Raw genomic sequence first — 21507 nt, 5'->3', positions numbered from 1 at the left:
GAAACTATTACGGAACGACACAACATGACTTGCAACGTGGCTACACCTGAGTGACTAACAAGTTATTACCAAAAAGTCTGACTTCCAGCGAGCTGAATTTGACGGAATGATTATTTCGGTTTTTGAAACTATAAACAAGAAAATACTAGACTAGTACTAGTACGAAAAAACTATCGTGTATTTTGTAAGGATGTACACATCAAGTTAAAAAAATATACAAGTAACATGTAGGAGTAGTAAGGCCACTTTCTCTAGGTAGAAGTCTCAAGCACGAGAAAATTATTCAGTTTTTCTCGATTTTGGATTAACTTGATTTCGCTCGAAATATACACAAAGTGGGCCCAATTTTTCTGAACTTGATTGTGATTGTAAAACTTTCCTGGTACTAAAGTAATTGTAATATTTTTTTTAGAAAAGTTTTTTTCCCATTAAACTTATTGATGTAGTACAAAGTTGTTTTAACAAGAGCCAAAACAAATAGGAATTTATTGATTAGGACCCCTTGTAAAATCAACGAACGAAAATATTACTCATTCTTAAGTTTATTTTTATCTACATTCAATAAAAGTAAGTTTTTATTATAAAATAATAATTTTTAAAATAACATAAAGTAAAAATAAAATTTTTATGACTTAAACTGTAAGGCATTTTTAACCCTATTTTAGTTCAACGAAAATCTATTTACGTTACAAATAATTATTACAATACAAATGAAAAGTTTCGAAACCATTTCCATAAAGGAATGGAGTATAATTGTAGATGATTGTGTATTAAATATTCAGAAAAGGCCAGGTACTGGTTTTTTACCCGGCCAAGCTTCTTTTGCATACTTTTTCTTTTTGGGCTCTTGTGTTTGTCCCGAATCACTAATATTTTGATTATTACTTGGCATCGCATTGTTAAAGGATTGTGAATTAGATGGTATCGGTTGTGTTTCCATCATATCAACTTCTGGTGCTGGATTTGGTAACGACATACCTAATCTTGCACTTAAATTATTAAAATTACTAAACATTGAACTAGATGTTAAAGATGATGGGGAAATGGGGCCACCTGAATGCGTTTCCGGTGGAATGTCATGATACAGATGTGATATATTCGGATGTAAATTTTTAGCCAAACCAATATCCGTTGAACTTGATGATAAACTAAGATCCATTGCTAATTTTGGCCGCTTTTGTGTCGAAGGTATAATTGTGGTTTGTACTAAATTTCGAAATCTTCCAATTGTTGGATCAATATCTTCTAAATTGATTATTTCTTCGTCTTCGTTAAATGATACACCTCGTCTTTTACGTTTTCGAGAATTTGTCCGTTTTTCGCTGTCATCAGTTATACCCAACATAGAAATTCGGCGATTATGTGCGGTATTAAATTCTGTGAGATTCTACAAAAAATAAATTATTTAAATTTCTTTTAGTCACAATTTTTTTTATGTGATATATGTATAGTGTGTGTCCTCTTTTCTGTACGTGATCTATGTATAGTGTGTCCGAAGGAGGGCACACTATAACTAGAAGATAAAAGACCATTCTCCATAAAATTTTCCGTTTGCCGAGAAAATAGAATTTTTAAACATAAATTTCTGCAAAAACGCTTTTAATTGTTTTAAGTGAAATATCTCGAATTTTAAGGGATAACTAGAGAATTAATATACGAAATTTTAGGCAAATCGGAGGGAGATTGTCGCAGAATTGTTCCAATTCTGCAGCTTCCAAAATTATTTTTATAAATTACAATTACTTACATCCAATTCTAGCTCATTTTCAGGAAGACCTAAGAGTCCTCCTTCCCCATCTTCATTAGTTTCCGTCTCCAGCTCGTCTATTATAGGGCGTGATCCTGCTTGTGGGCGTTCGCGCAAAACGTAATTGCGTGTAGAAGCACCAAAATGAAATGTCGAATCCGTCGCTAGCTGTGTCGGTTTATACGGTTCTAATCTCAATGGACCAATAAAAGTACCATGAGCTATTCGAAAACAACGCAAAATAGTAAAATAAAATTTAAGCACGTTATATATTATAAAACTTACTACTTCCTAAATCAATAAGAAACGCTCTGTTTAAATGTTTATGGTAGACAAATGCAGCATGAACTCGAGAACAACTTGCGTGATCAATGCAAAAATCATTCAATTGAGCGTTTCGTCCGAATAAATAACATTTTTTCTGATCTATCATTAATTTTTGTATTAATTTGTCGCCTTTTAAAACATCTAAATGAAGACCAATTGGTGGCTTTCCTGCCCTAAAAAATACATAAATATTAAAAATTTGACTTATTTACAAACTTTCTAGAACATAACCTTTTTATAAAATAATAATCAACAAAAATTATAAACGATATTTTCTAAACAGAATTTAGCTATTTGTATTCAAAAATCTTGGAAATTAATATATTCAATCAATTTCGATTAATTTATTTTGATATAATTATAATAACTTACCAATTGGGCACTTCATAATGGTTAGCCATCTTTATTTTTGTATTGCTCTTACATTGCAATAATCACACACATTTGAAAATTTTTTAAATTGAAGGCTTTTTATTAATTCGAAATCTATCATTACGTTTATTTTTTTTTTCAAATTGATATCAAAATAGTCAAAAATATTTTCAAAAAACGAATTTGCCAAATTTATTTTCTGAAAAATAGATTTTTGGGCTCCGTGAAACTCCAAAAATGTAGTGAACGTTTAATAATCCAATAAGGGTACGCGCACTACACACAAGAATAATGTTCGTTAATTTAAACTTTATTTCCAAAATATCAGAGCTTTCAATGTTAGCTTTTTTTAGGGTATCGAGATCAACTTTTTTCAGTACTCTATAATCTGCCTGGTCATTTATTCGTTTCTTGCAACAAAGGCATTTGCCCATCAACGGTAACGAAAAAAAAAAAATGTACCAAAAATAAACAAAACAAGCCGTGGATAGAGCCTGGACAGAAATAACTTCCCATCATAATAAAAAGTTAAAAATTTTTTTAAATAAAAACACGACCGAATGTTTTTTTGAAATACTTTTCTGATCATAATGCTGTTAATACACTACGATCGGCACTTCAACGAAGCCGATATCATTTTTTGTTCGCGCGATATCGATCAGGAAAAAATTAAAGAAAATGCTCGCCCTACTTGACCAAATGTTATTAAATTCTTTTCAGATCATATTGTCGCGTTAATACGCTTTGATCGGTACCTCAACGAAGTCGATATCATTTTTTGTTTACGCGATATCGATCAGGATAAAATTTAAGAAAAAGCTCATCCGACTCGACCCAATGTTATGAAAATCTTTTTGGGTCATTTTGCCTTCAATACGCTTCGATCGACACCTCAACGAAGTTGCTATAATTTTTGGTCGCGCGATATCGACGATGAAAGAAATGTCTACAGGCGTGCGTACACACACACACATACTTCTTGAAAAGGTTTTTCACGAATTCGTTTTTACTTACTACTTCTTCTCCAAATTGGTGTTAATGTCTTATACTAACCATGAAACGTAAAGGTATGTTGAAAATTTCGATTTCGGAAATCGAACCCATTACAATAACTTCCTATACTGGGAAGTTAAAAATAATGAAATAGAAATACTATATTTGAAACGCTTTTTAGATTATATATAATTATTTCGTTGTTGATTATGTGAACTAATATATTCATTATTTTTCAAAGTTAAACTCATGAAAATCGAAATTTCCATGTTCAATTCAAACGCACTTAAAAATAGCCATATCTTTTTTCCTTTATCTCGGGGTCAAAATGACACAAAAATTCGTGATCAGGTCACTAAATAACCCCCTTAGAAAAGTACTTTCACCTATTCGAAATTTTTTTCGAAACGAGCACGATTTCGAATGCTATACGACTGGCTTAATATCAAAAATCTTGGGTAAGTTTCTTATTCAAAAATAAATTATAATTATTACTCGCTTCGTTTCACTCTTTCAAGATATATTCATGTCTGACAAAGAAATATTTCTGATTGATGTTTCGAAACTATTAAAAATAGAACGCCCCCCTTTCAAGAATATAAATTAAAAATCGCATAAACATTGAGAATCATATATTTTATTTCTTTATTTAAAGGGTTATCTAAAAATAAAATTTTTCTTTACTCAAAAAATTCTTTAAACCTTTAATAATCATTTACAAATTATGTCTAAGGAAAATTCTAATTATTCTATATATCATAAACTTAAAGAAAAAATAACTTAAAAACAAATAAATAAAATTTCGGACAGTTACTAATTTTTAATAATCACAGAATTTTCTTCATTAATCCCCCGATTAGAAAATTTAAAAAGAAATTATCTTGATCTCATAATTTGATATCTCCTAACATTATCCTCTTAAGTTGTAGTAGAAGATAAAACTTTTTCTTTTTTGCTTAAATATTCTGCTACTTGTTTGTCGATTTCTTCTTTTTTCTTTTTTATTAATTCTTGTTCTTTTAATAATAGTTCTTCTCCAATTTTCAATTTCTGTTTTAATAATTCAGCATCTTTATTCTTTTTCGAATATACTTTTATATTTTTATATTTTACCGCACTTTCTTCATCTAATTTTTTATTGTCTTCTTTTATCGCATCTAATTTTTTATTGTCTTCTTTTATCGGTAAATTTTTTGGTTTTTTAATGACTACTTCACCGGCATCTGGAGTTTCGTTATCAATAATACGAAGTATTTCTTCTTCTTTTATTCCACTAGTCCTTGCACAAAATTTAATATAATTATTAATTTTTTTTATTTCATCTTTTTCGTTGTCAAGGCAATATTCATCTTCTTCGTCACTATTGAGAGAGTTTTCATCAACGGTAGTATTTTCATTAAAATTTTCTTTATTATCGTCGCAATTCAAAACTTGATCATTGCCACAATTCATAATTTGTTCATCATCTTTAAATTCATCAGTATCAATTAAAAATATTGCTGAATAATTATTTTTCCTTGCATCGTCCGTATCATTTGCATTTGGTTTATTATATTTATTAAATAATTTTTGAGACTCTAAACATCGAATACGAAAAGAATAACTCTTAATTAAATCAGATATACAGCCTCTACACACCATAAATTTACGTTCTTTAATTTTTGAAATGTGATCCTCTTCTAAAGCCTATAAAAAAGTCATTCATATTTACCCAATACTAAAATAAATAGACATTAAAACTCTAAAATAATTTGGTAAAATGGACTATTGTATAGTAAAAATTATGTTTACGATCGTTTCGGCTTGCTCAGACATTTTCAAAACAAAATGTTCATTTTAAAATTGTTTTGAAAATGGCTGAACAAGCCGAAACGATCGTAAACATAATTTTTATATTATTTTAAATAAATAATTTATAAAAACAAATTAAGTGGTCGTTATTGCTAAATAATAAATAAAAAATATAATGGACTTCCACAAATTAACGCTCAATAAAATTAATAATACTACTAATGTTACTATGAAAATGAAACCGAAAATTTTCAATCTGTCCATATAGTCTGCGGGACTGCACTCTTTTTGTTAAATGATAAATACATACTTGAAACTTTGTGAATGGCTTCATTTTGACGAGTTTACCAAACTTTCTGTCTACGATTTTTTTTTAAAGTGTTGCATTTTCAAATGAGCATGATAACGTCACATTTAAATTATCGGTCTGAAAAACTTAAACTTTTGTTCTATCTCTAACGGTTTACAAGATGGGTCTTACGGACCCAAGACCCAATTGACCTATGATGCTCATTTACGAACTTGACCTCACTTTTGACGTCCTGAGTACGCTGTAAAAATTTCAGCTCGATATCTTTTTTCGTTTTTGAGTTATCGTGTCCATAGACGGACGGACAACCGGAAATGGACTAATTAGGCGATTTTATGAACACCTATGACAAAATTTTTTTCCTAGCATCATTATTTTTAAGCGTTACAAACTTGGGACTAAACTTAATATACTATGTATATTTCATATATACATGGTATAAAAATAAGCCGTCATGTATTATATTATCATTGTATTTTGTGCTTCTAGCATATGCAGGATATTTAAACGATTAACTACGTTGGTTATTATTTTCGCTTGTTAATAGTAAATACTTTTCTTTAAAAACTCAAAACTGTTTTTTAGCCGCTGTCTCTTCTTAAAACTTTAAACGACACGCGGGTCGGTGAACCAACTTGGTTAATCATAGTTTCAAAAGGACATTAAAACTAACCTATATACCTAATCCTTTTTCCTTTTTAGGTGAGTTAAATTATAATAAAATTCAGATGTTTACAAGTACAAAATCCATTACTTACATTTACGGAAGTACACTCAAATAACATGTTTGCAAGTGATAAATCTCCCTTGTGAGTTCGATAGGGTCGTTCAGTTAATATATTTAACCCTTTTTTTTCATCAATTACTTTGTAACACGTGCGGCATCTAAGATCCATTTTTAAATAATTTTATCAGATTTTATTCTGTTAACAATTTGTAATTAAATTATTAATTGACTTAAAAACAAAGTGTTAGGTTTGTTTCGTTGGTTTACTGAAGAACTTATGTCAAGTCCAAATTTTTTTATAGGTATGTTCCAGTATTGCTCAGGAAACCTACTGTTCATCGTTTGGCCGATAGGAGCGCTCATGATATGAAGTGAGCACTCAAGCAGGATTAACAAAATTCAAAATCGTAACTGTTTCCTGTGGGCGGGGCCATTTCATGTTGTTAAAGCTAGGAAAAAAATCTCTGGCGTTAATTTTTTGAGTGCTTGTATCGGAAAAAGCATCGAATATCTGTTGATGCTTGATTAAGGTATACAATAGACCTTTTTCACAATTTTTTTTTTTTAAGTGAAAGTAAATGTCTTGATAAATGGGCTAATTTTTTGCCCCGATTTTTTTGAAGCCATATGACCGAGAAAACAGACAATGAAAATCATTAAAATTCAAATTGGCGAAAGCGATCCGGAAACACACGATGTTACACGAAGGTTGGTTTAACGTCATTTAAAGTTGATAATAGTGATATATTAATACAACTGTTGACACTGTTTTATTGTCATTGCTTGTCGGATTGACATCACAGATCACGTGTGCGGTGGTCGAGCCAAAAAATATCGTTTTAAAATATTTCAAATATTGTGACTTTTTAACAATTTTTTCCATAGTGTTTTTATTGTTGAAAATGCGTAATTTTTGAGTTACGGGCTCTACTCGACCTATATTTTCATAAAAAATTATCAAAAAGCATTTCTGTTTTTCATGAAAAAGGTCTATTTTTACAGCGTATTAAAATAAGTGACTATTTTTGTTTTATTCTCTCATTTTATTTGGTATTCAATTTTAATAAATCAGAATCAATACATATATCATCATAATTATCATTTTTATCATTATCAACAATTTCATCTAAACAATTATGTAATTTATTCTTTAAATTTTTTTCATGTTGTACAACAGTATTATTATCAGTGATATTCAAATATTGATTTTCATCAAAATCAGATTGTTTTGTATTATCAGTATTGTCATCATTTGATAATCTTCGTTTTGTTGTATATGCAACATTATCAATACCATCTGTGATTATACATATTGATGTATCAGTTGATGTATCGATTAACTTTTGTTTATCATCTTTTAATTTATCTATAGTTAAAATATTGGTGTATGTACCATAATTTGAATGATTATTGCTAACAATTGGTGTATTGCTAAAATTGTTAGACCAGTTATAGTCAAGAAATAATGAATTTGAGGATTGTTGTAATGGTGATATTGATTCGATGTTTAATGAGGTCGATGGTGTACTTTGATATTGATTATTGTACAGTGATATTTCGTGATAATTTCCATTTGTAGGTGGTGGCGTTGAAAATAATAATGGTGGACTCAATGGAGTCGTGCATACTAAAAAATAAATATAAAATTTTGTAAACTTTTAATATGAATGCATGGACAAATTTCTTGAACGGTTTTGTGTTTAAAACAATTTTCTAACATGCCCCATTAACTCTAATGGGACTTATAAAACTGCAACTATACCAATTATTTATCACATTGATACTAGTGACGTAAGAATAGGTTTTTTTCACGTCCAATAGTTCAACATTAGGTTCAGTCTCCTATTAAAATATCCATTTTTCATTATAGTGAATTTCCTTTTCTATTCGTCATTTTAACCCTCGAATCAAAAAGAGGGGTGTTATATGTATGACCGCTATGTGTCTGTCTGTTTGTCTGAAGCATCGTATATGTTTTGTTGAGTACAGGGTGGGGTAAGGAATTGTGCGATTTTAAAAACACTGTAAAACAAAAACCTTTGAATTATTCTACATATTATTACTTATATTGTTAAATTACATAAAATTGCATTTAAGAATATTAACTAAATGCAACTAACTTCAAAAAACATATTATGCTTGGGAATAAAGCTATTCTCGACATTCCGCAGAATTTGAACCACCTAATGCCAGTTCAGTTAACGAATTCTTTCAATGCTTCAAATATTGGCAATCAGTTATTCTGATACAGTTTATCTCACTCCTGATACTCCTCTTTTCAGTTAAACTCACAAGAAAAGAAACTTTATTTAGTTAAAAATACAATTTACATAAAGCAAGAGTAAATAAACTATTGACTGAGTTAATTGTTGAAATACCCTGTATAGGCAATGTTGAATAGCAGTGCTTGAATTATTTTAAATAAATTAAAATAACTTAACTAAAACAAACACATTTATGGTGGCCTTCCGTCTTTCATTTGTTGCAGTTTTGAAAATTTTCTAGAAAACTATGTTGTTTTTCTAAAATCTTTCTCAAGTCTAACAAGTTTCAGCTACCTACAAATTTTCAATTCTATATCTTTTATAGTTTTGGAGAAAATGGACTCAAAAATTTTTCTCAAATTTGCTCCCTCACGGTCCCCCCTCACGGGAAAACAATGATATTTACTTAAAAATGTTTCAAACAAAAGTTGTTTATTTTTTTCTAACTAACATTTTTTACATTTAAACTTTTGTTCTATCGATTGATTGTAGTTAGCTTTAATTTGTGGAAATTCATTCACTTTATTTTCACTAAGTTCACTTTATTTTAAATTATATTGAGGCGTGTTTCAGAATCTATCCCATTTTTGAAATGTGGATAAAACCCGAACACATTTCGAAAATGAGATAAAACCCGAAACACGTGTCAATATAATTTAAAAGTACATTAGCAAAAGTGGAATTAGCAAATAAATATTGTAAAAATTATTTTTCAACACCTAACAATATTCCTACGGACCCAGACCCAATTATTTATGACTTCTATGTTGCTCGCTATAAAAATTCCAGTTCGATATGACTTTTCGTTCTTGAGTGATCGGGCTGACAGACGGTCGGACAAACGGAAATGGACTAATTATGTGATTTTATGAATACTTAGATACCAAAATTTGGTTCGTATCATCAATATTTCTAAGCTTGGGACTAAAATTAATATATACCTTAAGATATATGTATATTACATATACAGTTGGAAAAGTTGGGAAACAACACCGATTTTAATTAAACTTTTTGAAACGTCTTTATAGTACCCCAAGAAACATTCAGCCAACTTATAACCTAGTCATAGAGGGGCATGAGGCCCCAACGGGAGGCATATGTAGCCCAAAATATTATTGAAAAGGTTTTTTTTGCCTTAATATAGGTACGAAATAGGTAGTAGGTATTTTTGGTCGCTGAATATACGAATTCGATGTTGTATTACACGGATTCTGTCACGCCTTCGATAATCGCTCATTTTTGCCAGTAACTAAGAATTTATATTTTTTTTCTGAACATAGTCTCTAGACACTACTAATACTTTGATATAATTGTGCAAATGTAAAATTTAGTATTCCCAACATCAATATTTAAGTATTTTTTTGTAAAAACAAATATTGTCTGTGTGTTCTTTTGTGCGTTTTTGAAATTTTTGGCTCAAAATTGCACAAATTTTTGTAATACGTGATAGAATTCGTATGATCTCTAATCGCACCTGAAACATATCTAAGAGCGCTCTCCATTAAATGATCTTTTTCCTTATAGCCTTTACCAAGCAGAGCCGATTTTGAAGATCATCGCCATTTTTTTAGTTTTTTTCGGTACGGAATTCCAAATTCGCTCTTGGAACATAGCTAAGAACACTCTCCATTATAAATAACCTTTCAAACGGAACAAAAAAAAAATCGATTCATCAGTTTAGGCGCTGCCGATGCCACAGACAGACAGACAGGCAGACACACATACATACACACATAGCGGTCGAACTTATAACATCCCTTTTTTTAGTTCATTTAAAAATAAGAATTTCAAAAAAATTTTGGACTACACATAGCACCCGACCGGCACGTTACAAAAGTTTCATTAAAATCGGTGCTGTTTCCCAACTTTTCCACTATCGATACTTTTTTCCGGCTTATTCACTGTATTATAAATGCTTTTCATGTATTTTATTTATCATGACAAAACATAATTTGGAAATATTGAAAGGTTTTTGTTTTATATAGCGTTTTTAAAATCGTACACTTCTCTGCACTGTGTTGTATAATTAGCTAAGAAGAAAATGGAAAATAATTCTGTAATATATTAAATCATTTCGCCATGATTTCTCCCCAATTTTTTCTCGCATTATTCAAAAGTATGTCGAGAATTTATGATATTTCTTCATATCACTCCCTATATGATCCACTCTATACCCTTTCATCAATATGAATGCCCTCCTTTTGTCTTTTTTCTATTTTACACATTTTATTTAATTACCTGGTATAGATATCATATTCGAATAATCTTTTTGTATACCATGCTGTTTCAATAACGGACTAAGAGAGTTTTTTTCTTGCTTACGCCATTTTGCACGTCGATTTTGAAACCAAACCTAAAAAACAATAATATAAGCTCTAAACAGATACAAATGCTTCGAATACAATCATACAATGCCACATGATTGGGGATAGTTTTACTTATTATAATTTTACACACAAAATAGGGAACATTTTATCGTATATAAAGGGGATCATTTTGCTCGTAACGACATATTTGAATATCGTCATAAAAATGGAGTTTAAATTTTATTATACGCCTATCAAAATGTGTTCTATTATTTTAAAAGTCAACAGAAGCCAAGAGTAATACAATCAGCCGGCGAAAACTAACAGAAAAAAAAAATTTTATGTTGAAAAATGTCAAAAAATAGCTTATACATGGCATTGCGTCTTTTTCAAACGATTAATTTGATCACGTGGAAGCCCCCTATCGATAAATATACTAAATGGCTTTAATGGTTTACTTAAAACAACAAGGGATCATTTTACTCTGAGAGATCATTATAGAGCACTATCCCCTACATACCTGAACTCGTGCTTCAGTCAAATCAATACGTAAAGCTAATTCTTCACGAAAAAATACATCTGGATAATGTGTCTTTTGGAAAGCACGTTCTAATTCTTCTAATTGAAAATTATTAAATGTTGTTCGATAGCGTCGTTGTTTTCGTTTCGTTGTTACCGAAATGGAAGTGGATGATTCTGTATCATTTTGATCTTCAATGTTAAACGAGACCAAATTTTGATCATGCATTTGTCCCAATAATTGCTCATCGCTATATGCACCTAAAATGAAAAAGAAATTGTATTTGATTACCCATTAAGCTATGGTGAGGCACGAAGGCAAATAGCAAATCACAACGAAAATAGGAAAGTACCAAACAATATAACATGGGAAAGTGAATAAAATTTATTCATTATGAGATATTTAAATACCTATTTGATATTTGTCTATTTTTGTTGTTATTTGGTGTTGAAAAATTTTTGGAGGGGGTTATATGAAATTTTTATGAGCATTTTTCGAGTAATGAATAAGTTTATAGTTTTATGCTGATACTTTTGAGCAAAATCTCAGCCGCTTTTCGCCCAATACAGAATATGCATGAAGTTTTTTTTTCGCATTTTTTTAACAAAATATGAAAATACCGTAAAAGAGATGACAAATAGTGAAATTAAAATTAAAATCGATCAAGATATAATAGATAAGCATTTTAAACAACTAATTTAGTCAGAGAGATCCGACAGATACCGTGACGTTCTACCATAGCTACTTTATGCTTTTAACTTTGTTGTTTTTATAGTTATTCGAAAAATAATTTTTCTCTCTAAGTTTGTTACATGAATGAGCTTTTATTAAAGCAAAAAAAAAAATCATGTATATTCTCTACTGTCAAAAATATACTATTTTTATATTTTATGTGCCAAAATTACTCTAGAATATAATTTTTATCCAAATCAGCGACAAAAGTACCTTTGAAAAATCGAGAGAATATTAAAAAAAGTTTTTTTTAAGTATTCGTTGAAACTTGGAAAATAATAATTTTGACCTCTAAAAATACAAAAATGGGGTTCATTTATAGCCATTGGATGAAAATTACGGAATACCATCAAAAATACTGATTAAATCGTCCAGTGATCTGAATTTTTATGTATTTTAGGTTCCAATTACCCTAAAATAATCGAAAGACACTAAAATCTGGTTGATAATTCAATTTAAATTCCTTGACAAGTAAAAATTTTTTTTTTTAAATCCATTTCGAAATGTTTTTAACTTTTTAGTTTATGTATGCACTCATTGTTACATATATCAGCCGTCAAAGGGACGTTTTTTAACAATTTTTAGCAACAAAGTTATGCATCATTTTGTTTCTCTAGACATGAAGTATATGCTATATCATACAACAAATATGTAATACAAGTTGCCTATAAGTAAACGACTAATTAAAAATCCACAGATAGAAACTTTGAGATGTTTCACTTCATAGCAAAATGTTCTTGAATAAAAGTACACAAAAATCAATTAAACTGTTAAAATATACTAAGTTAAAATTATATTGTATTTTGGGCGTTGTATCGGCGTATATGGCCTTTCCAAGACAAATCTTCTTCCACTTGAATCAAAGAGTTGAGATTTAGGTACTAAAAAATTGAATTTATTTACAATGAAAAAATAATCAAACCTTCATTTTGAAGTTCACTGGATCTTGAAGTTGTTATCACAATATTATTATTATTATTGTTATTATTAGTATTACTATTATGATTATTGTTATTGTTATTAGATGTAGATTGATGTTGTACAATTAAACTATTATTATCATCTGTTGTTAATGTTGTTGTGGTGTTATCAATTGTATTATTAAAGTTATTTGACTCTTTTACTGATGGATCCATTTGATAATTATTATTTATAATTTTTTATTAAATTAATACTAATTTAATTTTCTTAAATTTAATTAAGTTGTGTTTGTATATTGGAATGAGGGGGAAAATAAATACTAATAGAATAGAATAGGTTTGCTTTTAAAAAAGTTTTATTTCAAAACATTGTATTTTAATTTTATTATTAGTTGTTAATTTTTTTTTATTTTAGTAGTATATTATGTATATACATTGTAGTATTTTAAATACATGCGCTTCAAAGATTCTTTCTTGGAATTTGTATTGTTATGTTGATGAAGCGGTAATATATATCATTATCATTTTAAAAATAGTTAGGGTATATCAAGAAAAACTTTTAAAATTAGTTGTTCAAGAGCCCATTATTTAGTCTGTGTGCTCAACTGCCTCTTTGGGCATTGAAAGTTGGATAGAATAGTCACAATCGTACCCCTTAACTTTAAACAGCAAGTGCATTTTGATTTATCTAATTTTTTTTATCAAAAGATAAAGTAGGTATTGATTATACTTTCGGAGCAAAAAATTTATTTATAACTGATCAATTATTTTATTTATTAAAATGAATAAAAAATCACTATTTTTGTAACTGGTAAATGGTACTTGCCTAAACCGTACTCCAATATTTTATATAAGAAACTCATTGATCTCAAAAATAAAACTTTTTTTGTTGATAGTAAAATAAAGTTTGGTAATAATACAAAGTTAATGATAAATTTCATTGTTTATTTGATAACAATAAACTCGCACTTAAAACATATCTAAGAACACTCTCCATTATATAACTTTTCAAACGAAATAAAAAAAGTCAAAATCGGTTTATCCGTTTAGGCTTCATGATGCCACAGACAGACAGATTAACAGATAGACGGACAGACCGACAGGCAGAAAGACACACACACACATAGCAGGCATATCTATAACACCCTTTTTTTTGGTTCGAGGGTTAAAAATTGCCCAAAAAACCAATGCAAACTCTAATAAATAAATATTATTTATGTGTTTAGGGTAGAAATTTAAAAGTACGTTTTCAGCAATCCATTTAGCAAATATAAAAATTTCAAAATATATCCAACCAGCCAGAGCAAAGAAAAAAAAGGTATGTGGAATATGTTCAGGAGTATCTCTCGAATCTAAATCCAAGTTAGGAAGATGGGGGGAGCTGGGCTAGCTTCAGTCGTCATCTTCGAAAACACATTTTATCAAATATCTTGAGAACCGTGTACCTATTGTACAACCAAAAATAGTAGAGATCATTTTCGTAGATAATAACATTTTCTATAACTTTTGTTCAAAACTTTTTTCTGTTTAATGCAAAGGTTTTTATTTATAATGCTCCAAATTTTTTCAATATGGTTATTGCTTAATATATAGTTAATGGTTGATGATACATTAAAGGTCGTAAGTCAAAATTTTTTAAAAATATTTAAAGAAAATGTTATTATCTACGAAAAAATGATCTTTAATATTTTTGTCGTACGATGCACGGTCTTCGGGGTGTATCCTTTTTGACGTCTTCATATTTTACAGTTAACCAGTTAGTCTTAAAAACTTATGAGAAAAACGCCTAGTGAGAGTTAAGCACCGGCATGCAATATTCTACTCTCCTCCATATAAGTTTTGACTAGGCTGATTTTAAGAATTTTGTATATATTGCCATGTTACGAAAAAGCCACGATTTTATCAGCTCTGTCATGTTTACTGAATGAATTTTATGATAGAATCTAGCACTAGAAAAAGATAGACAAAAGCGTCGAAGGTTGCAAATAAACTGAAAAAGGAGGTAATTTTCTATCGAAATTTATCAATTGTTTGCGTATTAGAAGTGTTTTGCCAATCGGAAGTATTGAAAAATTAATACCGTGACGGACACAAAATTATTGACATAAGGACAGCGAATGGCTAAGTACGGTTAAGAGCCTGAAAAATAGAAAGCCATGTATGATAGATATCAAATTTCATTCTGACTGAAATAAAATTATAGCCGCACATGAGCGTACCGAGGTGGAATTTCAGGGCAGGTACCCTCTCTCTGGATTTGGACGAACCAATGAATTAGTTGTATTCGTTGTGTGCGTAGTCATGGTTGCAACAATAAAATCAATGCCAGCGCTTCCAGTGAAAAATTTTGGCGTTAAAGGAAGCTATTATGACTAATTTGCAATTCTTTACATGTTAATATTATAGAAAATGTCAAATTAAAGTTATTGAAAAACACTAATTAATTAAACTTAATGCATTAAAAATTGTGAAAATAAGAAATCAAACAAATATTCTTTTTCAAATGTAAATTATCATAATTATTTATTTAAATTTGTGAGACAATAATATTAAATTTTCAATGTAAGTCATAAATGCAATCGATATAATTATATATGCATCCATACAATTCTATAATTAAAGTAGTGTATCGTTACCATGGAAACGCCTCCAAAAAAACTCATGCACGGTGCAAATATGCCTATGTCAAAATACTATTGAATTTATGAAATTTTTAATTTCTTGAAAAAATTTTTAATTTGTTCCACTTTAGTCCCCGTTTAATCGAGGAATATTCTAAGAAAATATAAAATATTTCAAATTGTGATACGAACTATTTTTGAGTAAAATGTATATTTACCTACCTGTGTATTTGTGAAACCCTATAAATGAAAATTCATGTGAAAAATAATAGTTTTGTAGAAAATTGTATTGAAATATAAATGAAAAACTAGATAGTTTTTAAGTAAATTATATTTGCTTCTATATAAACTATGTTACTCATTTAACCATTTTAATTAATAAGGGGAATCGCCTTGAAAACTTTTAAAACTTTCACTTTGTATAAGAGAAAATTCTTAACAACTTTATTTGCTAGTTAAAAATACTGATAAGAAAACTACTTTGGCTAAATAAACACCTAGGGGCGATCCTAACAAGTTTTTAGGGTAGTACAAAATTTCGAAGTTTCGTACTCATAATTTCGAATACTCGTAATTAAGTTCATTAGTATTTGTGAACAAACGAAAAGTATACAAAACAATATAAAGCATTTAAAAATACCCTGCCTAGAAATATAAATCAATCTAGAATTAAAATAAAACTTATCTTTCGATGTTATAAAATTGTGTTCTTTGAAGAACTGAGCTTAGCGCTGTGCCTTCACTGGTAAATAGTAATTACAAGGGTGAGATATAGATTCTTCAAATAACTATTTTAAATCGTTCTCTGTATTAAAAATTTTATATCACTTTATTTGTGTCAATATTTAATTTTATATTTATTATTATGTTCGGCAGGCAATAGCTATATCATTTATGTAATATATAATGCATATATTAATTAAAAAATCGTATAGTATTTAATTGTTGAATTTGCAACCTCTAGCGCTACATGTGTCTTAGGCGTGCGGAATGAAGGGCTGGTTAGGGACGCGCTCTTCTTTGGACCTATATTTACCAAGCATTTATTTCGATTTATTTAAATAAGTGTTTGTCAAAATGGTAAATTTTTGTAATTTTTAGGCCAAAAAATTCTGATTTGATCTCCCTCTAAACCAAAAATTCCTGCACCCTCTTCTGAACTAGTGACTGGGCACACTCACGATGAAATTGAACACAACAAGATCTTGGGATCCAAGTTACTCAATTACGACCTTTGCCCCTTTCTCAGTAACCAAAAATATTATGAGTTAAAGTGATTTTTAGATTATTAAAAAAAAAAGTTTAAAAAAAACTAAAAAACAGGCTTTTTTAATTAGGTGAACTAAAAAGTAGAAAATAATTAATATAAGTTAAAAAAAACTAGAGTGATTAAGAAAAAAAATTATTTTATCGTAAAAAAAGCGTGGGGTTCTACATTTCAATCACTGTATATATATATGTATACCTATTGGTAGAAAAGTTATTATAAAATATCTTAAAAAGCACCCAACGCTTTTTTACGCTAAAATGATTTTTCTCTTAATAACTATATTTATTTGTTCTATTTTTTTAGTTCAGCTAGTTACAAAATGTGTTTTTTTTAACTATTTTTTATTTTCTACTTTTTTGTTTCCGTACGAAAAAGATCGTTAATTCTGAAGATTCTGATCACCATTATTGGACAAAATTATTAAATTATTGTATTGTCATAGGCCCTTGATAAGTGTTAGATCAATTTTATCCGACTCTTTGAAGTGGGTGAAAATCACATTCAAAGATTCTCTTACATTGATACAAACCAACCCAATAAAAGCGTGTTAATATCCAATTGTTTTCTAATGCACCAAAAGCTAAAAAATATTCTGAAAAGAAACAAACAAAAATAATATTTCTTCAGTTTTATTGTTTTGAAATAATGCGACAAAATACTTATTAAACAGTCTGATTCGATAAAACAAAAATATGGCTTCTTTAGTTTATACAGGTATTTTTTATAATTATTGTAATTGTAAAGCATAAGAAATCATTAGAGACTGGATATAACATGATACAATACTTTTATTTAATATAATCGATAAATATTTGTTCAATTGTATTCGGATCCAATTGTTATACTCACATTTGTCGAGACGATGAATGTTTGATGATACCATCTATTAGTGTCCACTACAACTAGAAAAATAATTGCGTTTAAGTATAGATAGCATTCTTACAGTTACTGTGTTTGATCTATGGTTTTTTTGGGAGTAGGTAAATTACGCTAATTTTACAAACTTCGTCGGCTTAGAATGAAAACCTCGTATCTAAAAATTTTAACCATTTTTAGATAGAAAAGGGCGATTGAAGGAGATATAAATACTTATCTCCATGGTATAAACAAACACAAAACCATGGAACATATAATCTGTTTAATATCATTGACTACTCTAGTTTGTAAGTGAATTAGTAGAAATTTCCTTCCAATATCATTTAATTATATATTGTAAGACAATATTTGCACCCTCCTCTCCATTTCTCATTTAAGTCAGTAGAGACCAGCTGAGTATTTTGAAGTAGCGAAATGATCAGAAAAATTTTTGATTTTTAAGATACAAGTTTTTTATTACTTATTTCACCAGATATAGTACTTACTTATTTCACCAGGACTCACAATTTCCTCAATTTCATGGCAATAAAAATAACATTCCGGAGGTGGAACTAATCGCCAAAGTTTACGCCCAGATAATTGTGCTTGCCAAGATGGATATTTTACGCCATCAATCTATTCAAAAACAATTGTAATAATAAATAATTTTAAACGGTGCATGGCAGTTTATAAAAAAAAATATATTTCAATAAAATTAATATATAGCCGGGAAAATAAAGGTTTATCAGCTTAAAAAATCCAAGTGAAGTTTTCTCACCGGTATTATCTTTATTCGGATGCTAGAAATGAAATATGAAAAGTTCATTGCAAAATCATGTGTGCAAAAATAATTATTCAAGGTCGAAGGTAGCATTATTGCTTCTAGGGATATTTTGTATAGAACCTTCTTTGTAAAATTGTTAAATTTACTCACGAACAAATTTTATAATAACTAAAAGAAAACCATATACTTAATGTATATTTGAAAAAAAAAAACTATTTTCCCGACCTTTTACTTTTATTTAGCGCACATGATTTTGCAATAGACCTTTTTAAATCATTCCTTGCATCCAAATGGAGATAATACCGCTGAAAAAACTTCATTCGAATTTTTTAAGAAGATCGGCTGTTTTTTGTCTTATTTTTCTGGGGTATATAGAATATTTCCAAAAGTTTTTACAAAATTTTGTTAATGTTCTAGATCTTCTTAAAAATGTTCTAGAATACCTTCTTAAAAAATTTTCTTTTTTTTTTTAAGGTCGCTTTTAACGTCGAGGTCATTAGCGACCGCACAGATTTGTACATTAAAATTTACTATTGTTATAGACAAAATTTCTACGTGTAATTTTGATTTTGACTTTGAAACTATAACTCAACAACTTTTGAGATTTCTGGACACTTGTGGAAATATTCTATAATATTTGATAAATCTCAAATTTTTATCGTTTTTCTTAACGAAATACTTAAGAAAAAAAATAGCAGAAATTTTTTAAACAATTACTTTCAATAAAAATTTCATAGATATTCCAAAAATTGGGTTAAAAAAGCTACCAAACATCCTTAAAAATTAAAAAACTCACATGTAAATGTGCACCATCTCCAGGACCACCCATAAAAATCCAATCCAATGTTGTGCTCTCCGAAATGGTTGGTAAAAAATATGGTCGCGTATAATGTTGGCGTAATAATTTCGTAGCGGCTTTATTGCAACTACTCCAACCAAAATACCATGGTTTTGTACCCTCCATTAAATGAGCACGTTCAATACTCATATTCAATGCATCACTTAAACTTAAAAATTCTGTTTTGTATGGGAAAAATTGGCATTCATTTTGTTCTTCTTCAAAATCTTTATACAAATCTCGAAAAAATTCAAAAGTAAAAGTACTGAGAGGAGACCAATTTTTTGTACCATCTGTTACAATCACAGGACGTCCTGAATACGCATAAATGGATTCAAAATCATCGGGGTTAATATTTTCAATACGATCGATTTTCTTTATTCTATGGCATAAATTACAATTTTCAGGCTCACGAAATAGATGCATCCAGGATTGTGGTATTTGAAACAAACACTTTGAAAAGAAATTTTTATTAAAAACAAAAAGTTATAAATTGAAATTTAAAATCGAATATCTCACGCCATGTCTTAATTATCATATAAAGACCCCACACGATTAGATTTGAGGAAAATGGCTTTCTGTGAAACTTTTTCAAACCACCAATCAGACCACAAAATTTTTAAACGAGTAGTTTTCGAGCTATGTGCGATCAAAGCTCGCATATATTATAGTTATAGTATATGACTACCGTGTGTGGTATGTGTGTGTTTCTATATAGTTGTAGATATTATGTTGTATTGTCTTGTAAGTTGGTGTTTGTAAGTTGTATCATTATTAAGACGATAGTCATATACTATAAATATAATATATGTGCAGCTTTGATCACCCGTAGCTCGAAAAATATCCGTCAAATAATATTGTGGCCGAGAGAAGTCTTGATCAGAACGACCCGATGAATATTTCGGAGGCGGTTTGAAAAAGTTTCACATAAAGCCATTTGTTTATGTAATCGTGTGGGATCCTTTGATTTTCGTAATTTTTGGGTCCAAATCTTCTTAGTAAATACTTTCATTAAAATTGAAAAAAAGTAACTAGCCAACACAAATTTTGTCCCAGAAGCATGAGTTTACTTTTTAAAAGGTTTTTGGCGTGCTGAATACGTATCTGAACGGTAAATTCTTTCAACACATCAGGTTTTCGAGATATTATACCCTTAATATAGAAAAAAACTTATTTCCCCCCTAAATTCGAAGTCATATTTCATGAGGGAATAAATTTTTTTCTCAATAAAATTTACGACAATCGAAAATACCATTTTCAAAATTAATTTAACACTTTTTCCAGGAAATAGAATATAAGCAGGTAATATATAAGTAGAATTATTAAATTATAAATAAATAGTAGTACCAAAAAGAGCAAAGAATATCGAAAAATTCAAAAAATGTTTTAAAGGAAGAGTGAGGGAAAAGAAAGGCTTCAAATTTTCATAAGAGAAAAATTTCTAGAGAGATTACAAAATTTCCAATATAATCGGTTACAAAATTTCAAATATAATCGGAAAACGGATTTTTTCCTTATTTAGCTAAAAATATTTCAAAATTATGTATTAGCGAAAGCCGAATTCGCATTCAGCACCCCAAAAACTATAAAAAATGTTCTATTGCATCAATGTGACCAAAAAAATAATTTTTTCGACTAGTGTGATTTTCATTTCTTAAACAAATAGTAGAAATTTGATTAAAAAAATTGATTCTTCAATTTTCATAAAAACTTCCTGAGACAATTAATACAACCGGCTTTAATTTATGCCGAATTATAGCTCTCGAGATATAAATCGACATAAGTTTAAGCCGGTAGACAATTTTTTATTGTTTTTATTTAAAGGTAAATAAAGTAGAGAATTGAGATAAGTTCGAAAATTTCGAACAAATACTGGTTATTATGAATTAAAAAAAATATCGAACCTGATCATTAGAGACAAATATTTTGTAAACACTGAATCCCAACAAAAAAGTGGTTAAAATTAATAAAAAATATTTCACATACGGTTTTTTATCATTTTTAAATAACTTTTGCAATAATCGAAACTGTTGCAAATCTTTACTAGTGAAACCTAAAGTTTCAGCACGATTTTTAATAATTAAAACTCGTTTTTTAGCCCGATTCATTCTGTTTTTGGAACAGAACAGA

The 21507-nt window shown here is 29.1% G+C and overlaps 4 protein-coding genes across 4 annotated transcripts; all 4 read right to left on the bottom strand.

Annotated features, from left to right (window-relative positions):
* Positions 1-638: 638 nt before the first annotated feature.
* Positions 639-2679, bottom strand: LOC123305361 (nuclear inhibitor of protein phosphatase 1). The gene is made up of 4 exons (XM_044887057.1): positions 2447-2679; positions 2033-2247; positions 1748-1968; positions 639-1387 (listed from the first exon to the last, which is right to left on the bottom strand). The coding sequence occupies exons 1-4, from the start codon at positions 2473-2475 to the stop codon at positions 779-781; spliced, it is 1074 nt and encodes a 357-aa protein (XP_044742992.1). The 5' UTR covers positions 2476-2679; the 3' UTR covers positions 639-778.
* A 1678-nt stretch (positions 2680-4357) lies between these two features.
* Positions 4358-6509, bottom strand: LOC123300046. Its single transcript, XM_044882552.1, has 3 exons — positions 6299-6509; positions 4553-5125; positions 4358-4435 (listed from the first exon to the last, which is right to left on the bottom strand). Exons 1-3 carry the CDS (start codon positions 6434-6436, stop codon positions 4358-4360), a joined length of 789 nt encoding a protein of 262 aa, XP_044738487.1. The 5' UTR covers positions 6437-6509.
* Positions 6510-7263: 754 nt separating this feature from the next.
* On the bottom strand, positions 7264-12096 carry LOC123299874 (paired mesoderm homeobox protein 1-like). Its single transcript, XM_044882312.1, has 5 exons — positions 12081-12096; positions 11358-11617; positions 10770-10884; positions 7349-7894; positions 7264-7286 (listed from the first exon to the last, which is right to left on the bottom strand). The coding sequence occupies exons 1-5, from the start codon at positions 12094-12096 to the stop codon at positions 7264-7266; spliced, it is 960 nt and encodes a 319-aa protein (XP_044738247.1).
* Positions 12097-17668: 5572 nt separating this feature from the next.
* On the bottom strand, positions 17669-20632 carry LOC123299791. Its single transcript, XM_044882188.1, has 4 exons — positions 20615-20632; positions 19336-19830; positions 18262-18391; positions 17669-17802 (listed from the first exon to the last, which is right to left on the bottom strand). Exons 1-4 carry the CDS (start codon positions 20630-20632, stop codon positions 17717-17719), a joined length of 729 nt encoding a protein of 242 aa, XP_044738123.1. The 3' UTR covers positions 17669-17716.
* Between the last annotated feature and the right edge of the window lie 875 nt (positions 20633-21507).

Source organism: Chrysoperla carnea, chromosome 1 (assembly GCF_905475395.1).
Source record: "Chrysoperla carnea chromosome 1, inChrCarn1.1, whole genome shotgun sequence".
NCBI classification, from domain to species: Eukaryota; Metazoa; Arthropoda; class Insecta; order Neuroptera; family Chrysopidae; genus Chrysoperla; species Chrysoperla carnea.
This window is presented reverse-complemented; position numbering and strand designations above follow the sequence as displayed.